This window comes from Podarcis melisellensis, assembly GCF_964234715.1.
Source record: "Podarcis melisellensis genome assembly, chromosome: 10".
Lineage (NCBI taxonomy): Eukaryota > Metazoa > Chordata > Lepidosauria > Squamata > Lacertidae > Podarcis > Podarcis melisellensis.
The window spans coordinates 57,874,607-57,892,064 of NC_138542.1; the positions used below are offsets into that span (position 1 = coordinate 57,874,607).

General features: G+C 40.7%; 1 protein-coding gene across 1 annotated transcript in view; it reads left to right on the plus strand.

Annotated features, from left to right (window-relative positions):
* WNK1 (WNK lysine deficient protein kinase 1) overlaps positions 1–17,458 on the plus strand; it is a 104,526-nt gene that overhangs the window by 28,548 nt on the left and 58,520 nt on the right. Inside the window, 3 exon segments of the mRNA XM_081926651.1 lie at positions 4,680–4,852; positions 10,920–11,140; positions 12,955–13,112. Of these exon segments, the coding sequence (XP_081782777.1) occupies positions 4,680–4,852; positions 10,920–11,140; positions 12,955–13,112 (552 nt within the window).

Below are 17,458 nucleotides of genomic sequence, written 5' to 3' on the forward strand. Positions count from 1 at the left end.
CTCATTTAAAATTTATAAGCTCTCAAAGACAGTTTAACTCACCCATGTGAATTAAGATCAGCTAAAGAGACTTTGCTCTGGGTTGTCACCATCATCTGCAATGAGGATATCGTCTGTTAGAAATGTCCCCCCCCCCCTGCAGTGACATACGTATTGTGACACTCCAAAGGGAGATTCACCAGTCTTGCTCCACTTAAAACCTTTAGGGGATTGGTTAAAAAACACAGTTGGAATTCAGAAAATATGATCAGTATTTATTTCTGGGACAAAAAATTGTCTTAATTTTGGAGCAACTATATTTCCTTAAAAACAATAACACTTAAATGTGTTTGAAAAGTTATATTGGTGACCCATAGTTGGCTTTGCTCATCCTCACTTCTATTTCCTATTCACCTTCATCTGCCCATGATGGCAAAGTCATACAATTGACATCACTGCCCAGAGGGGGAGGGCAGATGTGTGTGAGCAGACTAGTGGCTGCTGACCCATCTTCCTTGTTTCCATTGCCTCTTGTTCTTTCCTGTTCAGAAGGAAATGGTGGATTAGCAGTCAGCAGTGATGAGGAGAGGAGGAGCAGGGTTAAAGACCCTGAAATGGAAGGCTTACTTCTGGGTTACGGACTTTGGAAGGTGCAAGGAATAGCTGACTCAGTGCCATGCCTGAATAATCTTGTTAGTGATAGGAGGATGCAAAGTGCCAACATGGACCTAGAGAGAGAGAGAGTTGTAGTATTCTGATTTACTAGTGGACGCACAAGAGTGGTAGGAAAAATATTTTTTAGAAACAGCTCCTGTAAAAACCATTGGGGGCAAGGACTGTGTAAGCATGATTCCTTCATGCTGCCCAGACATGTTGGTGACAGAGAGTGGTGCACAGGGATAAGGACCTCCTGGAGTTGGGGGGCAGTTAGGGTTAGGGTCATTCTACCCACTCCTTTATATAGTGAGGGTGGATGGGACATAGTAGCCATGTATGCAACTTGAACAATTGCTTTGTGGTTCTCTGCTTGTGAATAAAAAAATATATGAAATGTCCACTGGGGAAATGGGTTGCTATTACCTGAATGTTCTATGAAGTTTCAGGGGACTGTTTATTTGGATCTGGAGCTAAATGAAGTTGACCAAGTTATAAGTGAAGGTTCTTCTAATCTTGCAGCTAGATGGAAGAAAAGTTTGAAGGAAGTCTAGCTGCTGGCCTGGCAGTTGTATGAATGTGCCTCCTTGATACTTAAAAAAGTTACATGCAGAAAGGAAAGGAAAGTTAAGCTTTGGAACAGACAACTAAGCATTTTTATTTGGATGAACTATCAATATAATTCGGACTATGATATAATGGGTTTAGTGCTACACATTGGGCATCTCTAAGACTGAATGCTGATTCCAATGTTGAATACCTGTCAAGTATAAATTGCCAAGAAAGGCTAGTTGTGGTTTGAATGATTCTTTTATTTTCTGTCCACATTTAGTGCCCTTATATTACAGAAATGCAAGTCACATGCTGGGTAGTGTTGCATTTCTGTTGAAACAATGTCAAAACAATTTAATGTGGGTGGAAAGGAATGAACAAAGCTAGCAGACAAGGCTTCATGCATCTGTTTCAACTTGCTAGGAAGGCAATATTGTTGAAGGGGATGTCACGAGCCCTGGAGGTTTGCTATCAAGGAAATGCAGTGTTTATCCATTTTCTTTATTATCCTTTGGGATTTCATTTATGATTTGTTCTAATTATCTGTTTATAACTGTGAAAAAATAAATGCTATATAAGCTGTGGCCCACTCTTAGTCAGTACACAGCAAAGCACATGTCATCTTAATATTGTGGGGCAATTAAATTGAAATTGATAAGCGGTAGAACATGGTTGAAGACTTCCACATGGTCATGCAGCTCATTTAAATGACCAGCCTGTGTGCTGTAGGGGTTTTGCCCTGATCGGTAAGGAACTATGTATTGTTAAAAAGGTTGTGTACCATCCCCAATCCCTGCTGAGCAGTAGCAAGATTACAGGGGTTCCAGGCGGCTACCCAGAGTTGTGTTTCCTTAAACAGTATATTATAATACATTGTCAGCTGCAGTGCAATTCACTCCTTTCCCAAATGACTTTGGAGCAAAGTTAGCATTTGACACACCCTGCAGAGAACAGGGAAAGCATCTTAAGTCAAAAATTCCATGTTTACATCCAAAGGTTAAAGGCTTCCAGTAAGAAACATACTTAACTGGCCTGGTTTTGCTGTCTAGTCATCAGTAGTTCATTTTTTAAAATGTGTGCAAATGTGTTTGCTTTCTCATTTAAGTGCGTCTTTGAGGAATACTTGAAAATGTTACTGGGCTTACATATATTGCTTGTTGAATCCTTGCAATCTGAGAGAATTTGCAGAAGACCCAAAATATGTGGCTTACCAGTCAAGTCAGTTGCCCTGTTCCAAAAGTGTAATTTGCGGCACCAGCACTTCTAATAGCATGTTTTCTTCTGATTTTAGTGCAACAAAAGTGAGATTAATTCTTTTGTCATGCATATGTCTGTGAATTTTGGGAAAGGATGGTAGTAGATGAGTTTACAGTACAATCACATATTCCACACATTTAACTTACATGATTGAACACCTGCCAGTTAAAATTGCACAACTGGAATGTAATCAAGGTGGAGAGCTTAAAAGCTATTTTGGGGCCAGGTCCACTGTGTGGAAAAAGCTTTTAAAGGGCAAGGGCTGCTCTGTGTACAGGTTCTGGAAGTTCTGGGCATGTTCTCTCTCTTCCCTTCCCCCATTAGCCATAAGGATGTTCCAAGGGTTTGGGTATACACATTTTTTGTGTATATGTGGAACCCTTGGAACCAAAACCCTGTGTAAGATGTGGTCATATTGTATTCTGTTTGCCATTACAAATCTGTTGCAAAAGTACTTTTAAGAAGAGAATTGTGGTGGTGGTGAAATTCAGGCTTTTGAAAGTTCTGTACAGTATTTAAATTTATCAGATTAGGTTACTCAGTGTTTCTAAATTTGTAGAACACAATTGCATGTGTTTTGCTTTTCAATCCAGGGTTTTCCTTACTCTTTTGGAATTCAGCATTGTTGAGATCACCAGCCATTTTGAATACCAGTGGCTGGAAACCACAGGTGCCGAGGGTGGGGGGAGAGTGCTCTTGTGCTTGGGTCCTGCTTACAGGTTTCTTACAGGCACCTGGTTGGCCACTGTGAGAACAGGATGCTGGACTAGATGGGCCAATGGCCTGATCCAGCAGGTTCTTCGTATGTTTTTCAAGTAGCATTGTTACATTGTTGTGGATTACTGAGGCATTCCCTTTATGCTTTGTGTGCGAGCACATTTGCTTAAATTCTTGAATAGCAAGACTCTGAATTCTAAGATAACATTCAGTATTTCATGCTAAAAAAAGGACCTAGCAATCAAAACTGTCACAAGGGAAAAGAAAAGCAGCATTCAGTAGAAATACCCAAAAAAAATAAGGAATTGCATAAATTAGTATATAAAGCCCTTAACAATTTAGGACCAGTTTACCCACGAGATTGCCTTACCCTACATGTGTCCACTTGTCCTCTTCAATCGGCAGAATTGGCATTACTACAGGTGCCATGTAGAACTCGTCCCACATTTGTCAGAACTTGGTCATTTAGTGTGGCACTGCTTACACTTTGGAACTCCCTACCTATTGAGATCAAGCACCTTCACTGTGCTATTCTCAGTGTTTACTAAAACCAAATTACCTCAACACCTGATTCACACAATAGCACATCAGAGAGAGAGGGGGGGAGGGAGGGAGACAAATTATTTTTGCTGTTGAGTGATTCAGGGGGTCTGCAGGGTAGTGTAGCAGCAAAAGACACGTATTTTACAGTCGTGCTACCCTGCAAGACCCCCTGAATCACCAGGCCAGGCAGGTGGAGATGTTAGGTGTCAGAGGTGGTGCCTTGACATCTCCATCTGGTCGTAAGAGGCCAGTTTCAAGTTGCAAAATGTGACTAGCGCCCAGCTGATTTCAAACCCTGGTCATATCTTACCCTGACTGGGCCTGATAGGAGTTGGAATGCTACAGCATCTGGAGGGTCACCACAGTTCTCTGTTATCTCTTTTATCATCTTTCGATAGTGAGTAATTTTAAAGTAAGGATTCCTTTATAGGTTTATGAGTAGTCATGCAGCATATTTTAAACCTTACAGAAACTAGAAACTAAAGTATTAAATGAGCAAGTTGTATTTTTAAACAAGGTTGGTCTGCAGTGGTCAAGTGTGCATATGTTTGTAGGCAAAGTCTGATAAGTTTGCCATAAATTCAAAAGTAAATTCTCCAGATGGGTTTTTAAGGAAGAAGATAATCAAACTGCATGAAGTTCTGTAAAAGCCACACTTTTCTAGGGAAGAAGTAGCTATTACAAGTTTATCTGGTCACCTGAGGTGTCTTTCTCCTTACTGGTAAAATTTAGCATAGCACAAGTAGACACCACTGACTTTCTGCTGTGGAGATAAAGAATGGAAAACTGCAGTGATGTTACATCACGTGTTGGCTAAGGAGGGGTGCGTGTGCGGCTGGGCTTCTTCAGTCCTGTGTGTCTTGTAGCATCTAATCCTGCCCCAAGAGTCTGCATGTTTGTGGCCTTGCCTATATAATTAAGTTTGATTTGTTTTTGTTCCAGTTTTTCATATATGTTTTCTTGCCCCCATCTTTTAGGATCGGAAGCTGTCCAAATCGGAGAGGCAACGATTTAAGGAGGAGGCTGAAATGTTGAAAGGGCTTCAACATCCTAACATTGTTAGGTTCTATGATTCCTGGGAGTCTACTGTCAAGGGAAAGAAGTGTATTGTTCTGGTTACAGAGCTTATGACATCTGGCACATTGAAAACGTGAGTATAGGCTTGCCAAAGCCATACACTAATGATGAACATGGATATCAAAATTACCAAAAAAATAAATGAAAAGTTGTTTGGTTTTTTGGGCAAAAGCCTTGTAAAAGCCATTGGATATATATTTGGATATATTGACCATTTCTGAGAAGGAGGTTCAGAATGATAGCTACTGTGTACTCTTTGGGCTTTAAATTATGAAACCTCTCAACCCATTGTCAGTGCTGTACTGTGATGGAAGAAATGTTAATAGGCTTTGAGGTCCTACTTTGGCAAGCCATATCATGTCTCCTGTGCAGCAAATGCTTGAAATTCCAGGCAAAATAAGCAGCAAGGGAGTCCTCTAGTGGTCAGTGAAGCACTCTTTGCTCTTCTCTATATTTTGATTCAGAATAGAATTATGTATCAAATAAACTATGGGGAAGGACCATAAATATAGCATCTGCCTTGTATGCCGAAGGTCCCAAATTCAATTCCTGGCATCTCCAGGTAGGGCTGGGAGAGAACCCTGCCTGGATCCCTAGAGTGCTGCTGCCAGTCAGTGTAGATAATACTGACCTAGATGGACCTATGCTCTGACTTGGTATAAGGCAGCTTCCTATTTTCATAAGTTCATGTAATATAATTAAGAAATTCTTACTTAATTAAACTGTTTTTAAAATTAGAATTCCTTAATGGCAACTAGTTTTTGTGTGGAGGTACACTGTGAGGAAGAGTATCTGTCAAGTTTGAAATCCTCTTAAACGAATGGAATCAGTGAGTTACAGAAAAGGACTGTAGATAAGCTAGTCAAAGTATCTCAACTTGAGTTCTTTCTGAGGTCTACTGATACCCCAAAATAGGATTAGTTAAAAAGCGGTAAAAGGGTCAGTTACCAGTTCTGCCAGATTCCTTTTCAGAAACTGTGGGTTTGGAGACCAGTTGCCATTTTCATGCCATATTCTTGTATCTCAGCACTTTGATGAATCTCTTTATTTCCCAAATCAAAGATAACAGGATTAATTGAATTTACCTGGGTTGTAGTTGAAATTTGGCTGTCCATAATGGAATTAAGTTTAAATTGTGAGTGGTTTACTTCTGTCCAGGTGCAGAAGCCTGTAATTAGTCTCTGTTGGCAACTCCTGTAGGCTTTATTATTGGCTTGCATGTGCAGTGACTGAGCACATGTAACCACCATTACAAAATATCTTATTTGAGCAACAGCTGTATCTGCTAGCATCTTCTAAAGCCCGCTTCCCCCTTTTCCCAAGCGAGCAAACCGTCAATCTTAGAAGTTATGGCTTAAAATAAACTTTAGTTAAACAAGTCCTCCTTCGTAAGCCTGATTTAAATTGGCTTAAATTGACTAGAGAATAAGAATATAATAAAAGCTCTGCTGGCTCAGACCACTGGCTGATCTAGTCTAGCATCCTGTTCTCACAGTGGCCCAACCAGATGCCCATGAGAAGCCTGCAAGCAGGACCCGAATGCAATAGCATTCTGTTCTCCTGTCAGCTATTACTACATTTCCTCTTTTGCATGCTTTCTTGATTTCCTTTTTCATCTCAAGATCTCCCTGAGCATTTAGATAAGGGAGGGTGATAGTACATACCCCATACTAAATTACCCATGGGGCCCAGTATCACCATCCACAATAATTTTGTGGACAAGCCTGCCTCTGATGGGATTTCTAGTTGGCTTGATTCAATGTCCTCTTTGATGTACAGAGTGAAACCATCTCCAGTACAACCTTCCCTGTCCTTACTATAGAGTCTATATCTGGAGATAACAATTTCCCATTACCTCCCTCCATTCTACGAGATTCCCATTGTGCCCACTATATCAATGCGGTCTTTTAAGACCATGCACTCCAGTTTGTCCACCTTGGCTCTGAAGCTTCTAACATTAGCTTATAAAGATTTACATACAGGGTCCATCTTCAAGTGTCTTTGGCCTGGGGTGCTTTGGCCTCTCTGAATTGCTGACCTCTGCCCCTTCACCTAGTTCTACAGCTTCACAGTTTAAATTTTCATCATTTCCCCTCTCCCCCCAGCTTCATCTCAGGGGGCAGACTTGTTCCAATCAGCTGTTAGCACTTTCCCTGTAATCAGTTCAAAAGCTGCTATGCCGTCTTTTCTCTTTCAGTGTCAGTGGTCTGCTTCCATTCTGGTTCAAGTGGAGTCCATACCTTTTGTACAGGCTTGGCTTGCTGCAAAATGTTCCCCGGTGCTTATCAAATCCAAACCCCTCTTCCCACAACCAGCATCTCATCCACACATGGACTGCTAGCCTGCACCACACTAGCTGGTCCTGTGTGTGGAACTGGTAGCATTTTGGAGAAAGCTACATTGAATGTCCTGGCTTTCAGCATCCTATCTAGCAACCTAAATTTTGTTTCCAGGACTTCGTGGCTACATTTCCCCCATGTCACTGGTGCAAACATGCACCATAACCACTGACTTCTCCCTAGTACTAACCACCTGTCTAACTGTGGGCAGTGGGCAACACCTGCAAGCTTTGCACCAGGTTCACCATACAATCTGTATGCCTATCATAATAGCAACCATCTATGCCCCTAATTATTGAATCATCCACAGCCAGGATCCATCCACCTCCTAGAAAAATATCCTTGGCACAAGAGGACACCAGCTCATCCAAGGAATGGGTTCCTTCTAATGTATTATTTTCCTCTACCTCAGAGCAATGGCCTCCTTCCCTGAGACCCTCAACCTCTCTGACAGCTGGGGAGCTTTCATTCTGGGAGTGGGCTGCATGTTAGATCTTCATGAGCCTAGAAGGCTGTTGCTGTGTTAGTCCTAGGAAATGATTTATTATTTTTGCAAGTTTTGATAAGGTAGTATTTATGTTACAGAAGTTCAGGACAAATGGGAAAGGAGATGATACTCAGCATTTCAGAGGTGGCTAGAAATGGAAATGCATTTAGTTATAGCGAGTACTTAAAAGATTTACAAGGACTCCTGGAAGTGACTAAAACATTTGAATTAAAAGCCACATGTCACCCACATAAATTGAATTACAGATGCTATTTCACTTCCTCTGATAGATTTCAGTGACCTGTAAGCTCATTTTCGTTTGCTGCAACATATGATACTAGTTTACCTGCCAATCTGTTTTAACAGAATTAGCCAGTACTGGTATGCACTGCTTTCAAATTCAGAACAGTGCTTTGGTTCATTGTTGCTTTCCCTGGGTGAAATGGGGGAAGGAGCATAACTGCAGAATGTCAACTCAGAATGAAAAGAAGTTTTTGTTGGAAAGTGAATGACAGCTATGATGTCACTGTAGCAACCACTTAGCTATTGAAACATTAAATGAAGGAGCTCAGCCAGGAAGCCTTGGTTACAGTGTAAACTTGCCTTTACTTGACTGATGGTAATTAAGCTAACAAATGAAAAGATTTTTATGTTCTCCTTGAGACCTTGATCCTGTCCAATGACAATATCTGCACTAATTTTAAGAATTTTAGAAACGTATTTTTAGTTGGCATATTCTGTATTGTGATTCTCTCCCCACTACCCTTTATCTAAATGTGAGTGAGGTGTCAGTGCTTCCAGAAGCATTTTGCTCCTCCTTGAAAATCTGGTGGGAAAAGTTATTTTTGTGTGCCTTGACAAGCCCATTGTCCTGTGAATAAACCTCATTATACCCCAGTTAGCTTCCAGGAAAATAATTTAATTTCTTAGTTCAGCCTTTAGCAATACCCCTTCCCCCCATAAACCTTTCCTCTATATTAACAGGCTTCCTCCTTTCCATGTAATGTTCAGTGTTCAAAGGTTGCTTCCCATGTCACCCCCCATGACAGGTGTTTGGGATTCTGTGACTAGCTTGGATGCCATTATTATATGATCTTACAATAGATGCTTATCGTGATTATTCCACAACAATTCAGTGCATGTTCTGATCTCTGCTTATCCACTTCATTGTAAGAGCATGTCTTGATAGAATAATTTGGACAGCTGCCAGTTCTGGATGATTGATACTAATCCCCATTGCTACAATTTCTGTAGTTCAAAAGGAGGGACTTTGAAATCACATTTCAAACATTAATCCTGGTGTGAAAACTGCCCTGTAAAAAGCATTTGAGAGATGGTTTCAGAGGGAAATTGGAGTTCAGCTTGGAATAAGAGTTTAGAAGAGGAGGATATTAGAAGGAAAGTATGAGTATGAAGGGCTCATGGGAGACTGGGAGAGGAAACGGCTGGTGTACATGTTCTGATTTGATTTCTTGGCTGAGATACCCTTTGAGTATTTTGCTGCTCGCATAATATCACTCAGGTTTTTGTGCCCATTGCACAAGATACATCCTAAGAGAGGCAGTTTGGCTCAGCTATAGTGTCTTTGCTTACATTCTTGGCTCTTAAAACGTACTTGTCTGTTGCCAATTCTCTTCTCTTAAAGGCTTTGGGCCCCAACTTTTCCTGCCAGGGATGCTGACTTTTCAAATATTATCCTAAGCTGGTATCACTTCTGAAGTCTCTTGAAAATGGAGCTTTTGCAGGAAGTGTAACAGCTAGGTTTTAAGCAAAATTAATTGATGTAAAGCTAATTGCTTAAAAAGACAAAAAAACTATTACAGCATGTACAGAAAACTGAATGAATACTTAAAATTATTTTATGAAAAAGAGAAACTGCTTTGAGGTAGCGAATGTGCTTATTTTGCCTTCCTTTTGAAAAACATATAAAGATGAAACAGGACGAAGGAAGAGTTTATGTGCTTTTCAAGACTTCAGGCAACTGATTAGAAAGTGGAGTAATTAGGAGGAAAGGAAAGAAAGGGGAATAATGATCTTCTAGGACAGGCATGTCCAACCAGTCAATTGCGATCTACTGGTCGACTGTGGGCTGTCCCTGGTCATTGTGGGATCGCAACCTGCCCCCCACCCCGCAAGCCCAACAACTCTGATGAAGCCTCCTCAAAAAGAGCTCAACAACTCTTGCCACTGCCTCCCAAAGAAAGCTGACAATGGATAGATCACTGCCAGTTTTTTTATACTGGGAATAGATCGCAGTCACTTGGGAGTTGGGCATGCCTGTTCTAGCATACTGAGGAGATGAATTAAGAATGGCCAGCAGAGAAAGAAGAGTTGCCAAGGTCAGTAGAGAAAAAGCATGTGTGCGCACATGGATCCAGTAAAACAGATCTTCTTGAAATCGCATTTGTTGTTTCAGAGGTTATTTACTCCCTGCTCCCCTCAAAATCAAGTAACAGATCATATCTGCCTTCATTGACTTTCAGAGCTACTATTGAGCAGCAACATAAATCTGAAGTGTCAATCCTTATGGAACCTCATAATTTGTACATGGGATCACCTCAAGAGTATTGTCAAATCATAGTCCACCTGTGTCACAGATGTGTTCTGTGATTTGATGGTAACTTTGTTGTCATGTTATGTAAAAATCATGAAGATACATGGGAATCTGTGCCTTAGGCATGTTTTTGTGGTGCTGGCAAGCACTGTCACTGTGATTTTTACTGTGCAACCTACTACTAAAAATGCTTTACTGGTGCAGGGGAACCTCATATAAAATCATGCACATTAAAAAAGATTTGTTTTAATTCGACTGAATCTCAACTTTTACCCAGAACCCAAAGAATATGAAAGAGAAGGAGTGTGTGCTTATGTGAGCATGTGCACATGCATGTATTTTCTGGAGAAGGGAGTTTCAGGAAAAGCACCAGAGGTGGGTTGCTCCTATACCACACACTCAAAATTTCAAATGTGCCCACAGTTCAGAAAGATTGGTGGCCCCGGGATTCTAACTCATGAGCCAGTCAGTTCAGTGTATTGATTTATATAAATGCTGCAGGTGTAGTTATTCTTTTTGTGAAGGAGCCCTGCTGTGCAGTTTCTATTACCTCTGAAAAGGAAGACTGGTTTTCAGTACTCCCAATACTTCTCTTTGCCCTATGTTCTTTTTCTGGAGGTGTGGAGTTTGGCTCATACGAAGCCTGCTTTTGTTACGAACTGTTTGTTTGATGGTTTGTAGTTCACTTGTGGCATTCCAACAGCATGGACTTCAAGATGAAGCTTGAAGCTTATTTTTATTCCTGTGGCTCTTTCCCTAGGTACTTAAAAAGGTTTAAAGTGATGAAAATCAAAGTACTGCGAAGCTGGTGCCGGCAAATACTGAAGGGTTTGCAGTTCTTGCACACACGTACTCCTCCCATTATCCACCGTGACTTGAAGTGTGACAACATCTTTATTACTGGCCCCACAGGATCAGTCAAGATAGGAGACTTGGGTCTGGCAACCTTGAAGCGGGCTTCCTTTGCCAAGAGTGTGATAGGTAAGCATCTGGTGTGTTTTAGCAGTTCTTATTTGAAAATTTGCCTAATAGAATGTTCCAATTCTCACAAAGCAAAAAAAAAGGAAATGAAAAAAGCTTCATCCCTGAAAATTCTGGAGTTTTAGGTCTCATAAAATATGGGTCCCTGATATTAGTATTCTCCTAAAGAATCTTCTCCAGGTGTGTAGGCTCATTCACTTAGCAGAACACTTGATAAAACCAAAGTATTTCCATCCTTTGAAATAACTGTTCTGAACTGGGATTAAGGGGAAGCACAGAGTTTTGAATGAAAATTCTTTTTTAAAAAATACAAACCTCTGCCTTATACCTAAAATTTCTGGGCTGCTGCATTTAAGTACCCTACAATAGCTTTGTCAGCTGGTCTGAAACTATGACCAGATAATTGGTTTTAACAGCTCTGTTCTGCTATTTGTTTTGTGAAGGATGCAAGCTAACGAGGGAAAAGATGGTCCTTTTTAGTCTGCATCTGCTAGTGCGTGTTTTTAGAATGCAATCTACAGCTATTTCTGAAGTTCTGTTTTCAGAAGTTGTAATACCTGAATTTAACAACACAAATTCACATTTGCAAATATCTTGGCCTTTGTGACAATGAAACATTTCCTGCTTTCCAGCCAGTCTAGAAACAATTAATGTTAGTGGAAAGGGGAGAATATTCAGTGGGAAATGACCAACTTCCTTAACATAGCAGTCTCTTTTCCATATGCTATGATCAACTTTCAATTGGAAAACTGCCATATTCTGACTTTTTTGAACAATTGAATTAGTATGCTCCCTTTCAGTTAAGGCTGGAACACCACTGAATCATGGGAAGATGGATAGGGAAGTAAAAAGTGATTGATTGGTAAATTTGCATACAATCTGGTTTGTTTGCAGGAAATAATTCTCTGCTTATTGGTAATTTCTGGCTCTTACATATCTCTGATTCATATAGTGCAGATTTCTGTGAAATGGAAGGGTGCATTGGTTTGATACATCAGAGATAATACACCTCCTACAAATTGATTTTAAAATTAGGATTTATTGAATCTCGCCCTCTGTGCCTATAACTCAATCTCTCTATATTTCTGAGTATTTTTGCCTGTAGGATGTCCCTCACTATTTCCTGTATCTGCAGTAGGCCTATAAAATGTACTGCAGGTGAAATGGTAAGTATGTAAAAAGGGCTCTGGTGAGTGGCCTTTGCAGAACATTTTTGAAAAATTAATTTTTAAGAAGCCTTTATTCATAAACACAGGGTTTTTCATTGCAAGGCTTTGTTTAAAGTGACACTAAACAGAAGTAAATGGAGTGTTACGGGTCAGAGACTAGCTGTGGACTCTTTCCAGTACTAATTTTTTACAGCAGAGGGCAGGCAGGGATGCTGAAACAAGCCTCATACCTCCTTTCTCACAAGGAGGAAAGGTAAGTGTGTCTAACAAGTATTTGGTTTGTAGTCTAGCTAGTCTCTTACTTTATTTTTCTCCGTTTATCTTCAACCTGGGATTCAATCATATACCATTATGAGTAAAATCTTCATATGTTCCCCCCGATTCTGTTCCACTATAATATATATAAATGGTGAACATAAAAACCTTTAACTGTTGGTTCCTCACTTCTTGCAAAGGCCTTGCAATGGAAGACCCATGGGATACGTTGATGAAACAGAGTGACTGAGGGTGTCCTCCCTCTTCTTTTTGCTTCCACTTCTTCTTTTCTCACAGGTCTACCCGTCTACTCCCTTCTGCGGTGAGTAACGCCAGCAGCCTCTGCTCGCTTTGAGACATTTAGAGTCTGAATCGTTCTTTTAATTTAAGGTACCCCAGAGTTCATGGCACCCGAGATGTATGAGGAGAAATACGATGAATCCGTTGATGTATATGCTTTTGGGATGTGTATGCTTGAGATGGCTACGTCTGAATATCCTTATTCTGAGTGTCAAAATGCTGCACAGATCTACCGTCGAGTGACCAGCGTAAGTCTCCTATAACCATCTACAATTGTAGAGCTCCTACCACAGCTAACAAAAGATGTCTTCCTTCAGTGATAGAGGATGGGTAGCTTTGCAGCAGAGAAAAAGAAAAGAAAGCACACACTTGGGAAAATGTTGATGCTCTCTTTCCTAGCTCTACATTAAATGCAAGAGGTTGAATGCTACAAAAAGGAAGAGCCACAGCCCACACTTAAAGCTCAGGTAGAAATCAGTTCTCTAATCCTACTGTTCATTGGCATTCATTCAGGAAAAGTTGCATAACCAGGTACTGTACCAAACTAAAATTGGATATTGGTGGAAATCTTTTGACCCTGTCAGTTTTTTCTTCATTACAAAACATTAACTTGAACATTAGCTCTTGATCTGAACAAATATGTTACAGAATGAAAGAATTATTATAGGCATGTGTTGCTTAACTAGGATTCTAAATACTTGTTTATACAAGCTGTAAGTAAAAGTTTAAAATACTTTTGCCCTACCATTCAAGGAAATATTATTTTCCGTTGGTTTCCAGTGGAAATATCCTTATTTCTGTTTCAAGTCGTAGCATGCTTGCACAAATATAGCTAAAGCTACCACCCTCATATGAGGGATAAACAGACTAGGGTAAGCTATAGGTTTGTGGGAGTACAAAAAAATAAGTGGTGGGAAGAAGCTCCCCTCCAAAAAACAACACCCAGGGAGAATTCAGTGGCTATAAAAAGCATTAGTAAAATCATTAAGCATTATTAATGTAGCTGAGATTGAGCCCAAGTGTTTCCACCAGGTCCATGAAGATGGGGGAGGGCAGCTGGGTACACTTTCTCTGGGCCCTGGAGGGCTAAGCTGACCGGGGGGGGGCAACCCAGGACCAGCTGCTTTTTTGTTTTTGAGGGTATAACTATAACAAGATTCCCACCCCAGGCCTCAGATAAGCTCTGCATGGGGCTGGTTTCCACCCCATGTTCCCCCCCAAATTGGTGGGAACCAAAATGGAGAAAACAACCCACCACATAGAAACCTCACTGATGTGCATCTGCATGACTCATTGTTCTAGACTTTCACTCCTTAGAACAGTGACTCGAGCAGAAATACCCAGGAGATGGCCTCCTTCGAGTGTGGCAAATTCATAGCCTTGCACATGAATAGGAAAGCTTTCCAAGTTCAGTAGCAAAGTTTGCCTCTCATATTCAGGGGAAAATAGTGTGTCTCCACAATTAAGAAACTTTGGGGAGAACTTAATGAAAATGGATGCGTGTTTCAGCCAGTGTTCAGTTCAGTTCAGTTCAATTCAATAAACAGTGCCTTTTGATAGTAACTCATAGTATTAAAAAATAATTTATCAAAGCACCAACCAGTGCCAGTTGAGATAATTCCTCTGGGAAGGGGCTTCCTCACTCAGTGCAGCAGCACCATCACAGGCAACAGATTTTTTTCCATTTCAGTCACAAAGGAGGTGGGAGTTAAGGCTAGTCAGCTGGTCTCACCTAGGCCTGGATGGGACATGCGCTCCATTGCAAACAGAGCCTTTGAATTATTCTGGCCTTTTCTTCCTTGTTGGTGACTTCACTGCAGCTGTTTCCCTGAGCCACCTATAGGATGTTGCATCCCCCACCCCCCAAACTCGTTCTCAAAAGTCCACCTTTTCTATGAAGCCTTTGGCACAACCACATTATCTGTGGAAGCTAAGCCTAAGTGCAAATGAATTGAATACATTTTTCTACTTCCTTCCTCTATTGTTTTGCTTGTGTAGGATTTTAAACTTTTTGGGCAGGGACCAGCTGTCTTTTTTCTCTGTAAAGCACCATTCACACTGATGACACTGTGTGCAAGCCTACCTTTTAAAATAATAAACTGAATAGAATGCAGTGAACTTTATTATTAAAGTTTCTGTTTGTATTTTTTCTTTTAGCTGATGTTCTGTAGTACTGAAATTTTAACTCTGAAATTTGGTGTCTCTTATGTTGGTGACTCCAGGCAGCAGTGAGCAGCATCTTGTTTTGATGGTGGGGTTGCCTAGGGGTTTGACTCCCCACCCCCTCCCCACCTTCATCCTAGAATGGAATTTCTCTTGTCACCCTCATCAGAGGGCTATGAAATGTGCACTAAAGTGGGATAAATTTGGACATACTATGGGGCCTTAGGGGGAAGGGTGGGTGATTAATAATAATAATAAGTGAGTGTGATTGTGCAGAGCAGAGGGAAAGCTTTGGTATACTGGGGCAAGTTAGAAAGAGGAAGATCAAGCCTTGTATGCAGGCCAAATTCGGTTCAGGGTGGCATACACATTGCAGATTTAGGCATACCGGTAACCCACAACATGAAGGGTCAAGTTAGAAAAGAGAATCAGAGACTATAATCCATTTCATTTCACTTTTGCCTTTTAAATTCATTCATAGGAAATAGTGTTTCTGTAACGTTCCTGAAATAGGGAATGATTCTATTGGGTTTACAACTGAGCAGGGCAAAAAGCAATTAAAGTTCAGCAGAAACAGTTTAAGGTAAACCAACTTCATTATTCGCATGAGCTAAATAAAGAGAACCAAAAGCAAGACAAAACTACCAGTAATGCAGCTGCAGAAATCAGGGTAGTTATTGTTTCGCCTTTATTTTGTCTTGCCTCTCTGCATGAGTTTGTATGTCAAACAGCAAAGATCTGAAGATCAGAAATCAGACTTGTAACTGTACAGGCAAAAGTAATTTATTTTAATCCTTTGTGAATACAATGAGTAATACAACTTCCAAGCTACTTCAGAAGTATGCAGAGCTCCTGGGGCTAAAACGTTAGGTATGCTGGCCTCCTGTATTTCCATACAAATGTGTGTAAAAGATCCAGGTTTATTGCTAATCTCCCAGGGCTACACTAAATACTTAACCATGAATGGATACAAGTTGTTTTGGAGTTTGGTACTTGTTAAAGGACAAACTGTCCTTGAGTTTCCTGCATCTTTTTTAACCTTTCAAACCTCTGCATGGAAGCTGTTTTTCAACATCATGCTAAACCATAGTTTAGCATGAAGTGAATGAGCCTAGGTGAGCCTCAGTCTTGCATTCTCCTCTTCTCTCACTCAGCTGGGCAGAGGTTTGAAAGCTTTGGCTGTACTAGTTTGTTCCACCCAATCTGGCAAACATTAATGTTCCTTGAAACAAGTTGGCTTGTTACAAACATCATAGTTCTCATTAAGAAGTTTGTTGATCTGGACAAATAATGAAAAAGTGGAAGCATCTGTCTGCTCTCAGCTGTGTGGAGGAGGAGAGAGATCATGTATGTGTGAGATTAAGGCTCACCTAAGCTTGTTCGTGTCACTGAAGCTACAGTATAGTGTAGGAGTGTGGAATTTATGCCACTCCAAAGTAGCTGGACTGTCAACTCGCATCAGCCCAAGCTATTGTGGTTAATGGTAAAGGATGATGGGTGTTGTAGTCTAGCAATATCTGGAGTGCCACAGGCTCCCCATGCCTGGTTCAGCACAATGCCCAAACTTGGCCTGAGTCCGTTATATGGGACTAGCAATTTTGTTTCATAGCTCTTCTGGTGATGCAGGTTTTTCTGTATTTCCTATAGGATTGTTTTGTACAATTCAGCATTAATTGGTTCAGTGACTTAGATATTGTCCAGAATTTCCATATAAGTTTGCTGCTTTCCACAATGTGTGGAAAATAAGGTAGATTCAGATAATTGGAGTGATTTCAGTGATTCCAAGGTTTAGTTAATTGTATGATGTTATCTTCAATTGTTCACATAGGCAATAGGTTTTATTTATGGACAACTTAATATATACATAGAACCATAGAATCATATCTTAAAATAGCACATCTGTCTTAAAATGTTAGGCTTTATGTTTAAGTTCTAGGATTAATTCATTAAGAACCTCGTTATGGATGTTTGCTCAGGAGGAAATCCCATTAAGTTCAGGAAGACTCCAGTAACCACCTCACAGAACTAGTCCAGGAGGATATTGCTGTCGGTGGTATCAAAAAATTCCAACAGATTGAAAAGTAGGAGCCAGAGATGCATTCTCCTTGCCTTGTTCTTGGTACAGGTCATCAGGGCAACAGAGGCTGATTTAGTCACCAAACCAAGCCTGATTCCAGATAGAACTGGATCCAGATAGTTTGTATTCAAGGACTGCTTCTCCCCATATGAACCAACTCAAACCATGCTAATATCATCTGAAACCCTTCTTCGTGTGCTTCTTCCATGAGAGGTCTGGAGGGTGGCAACACGAGGACAGGCCTTTTCTGCGATGGCTCCCTGTTTCTGGAATGCTGTTCCCAGGAGGCTCATCTCGTGCCTTCTTTACTTACTTTTAGGTGCCAGATGAAAACGTTTCTCTGTAACCAGACCA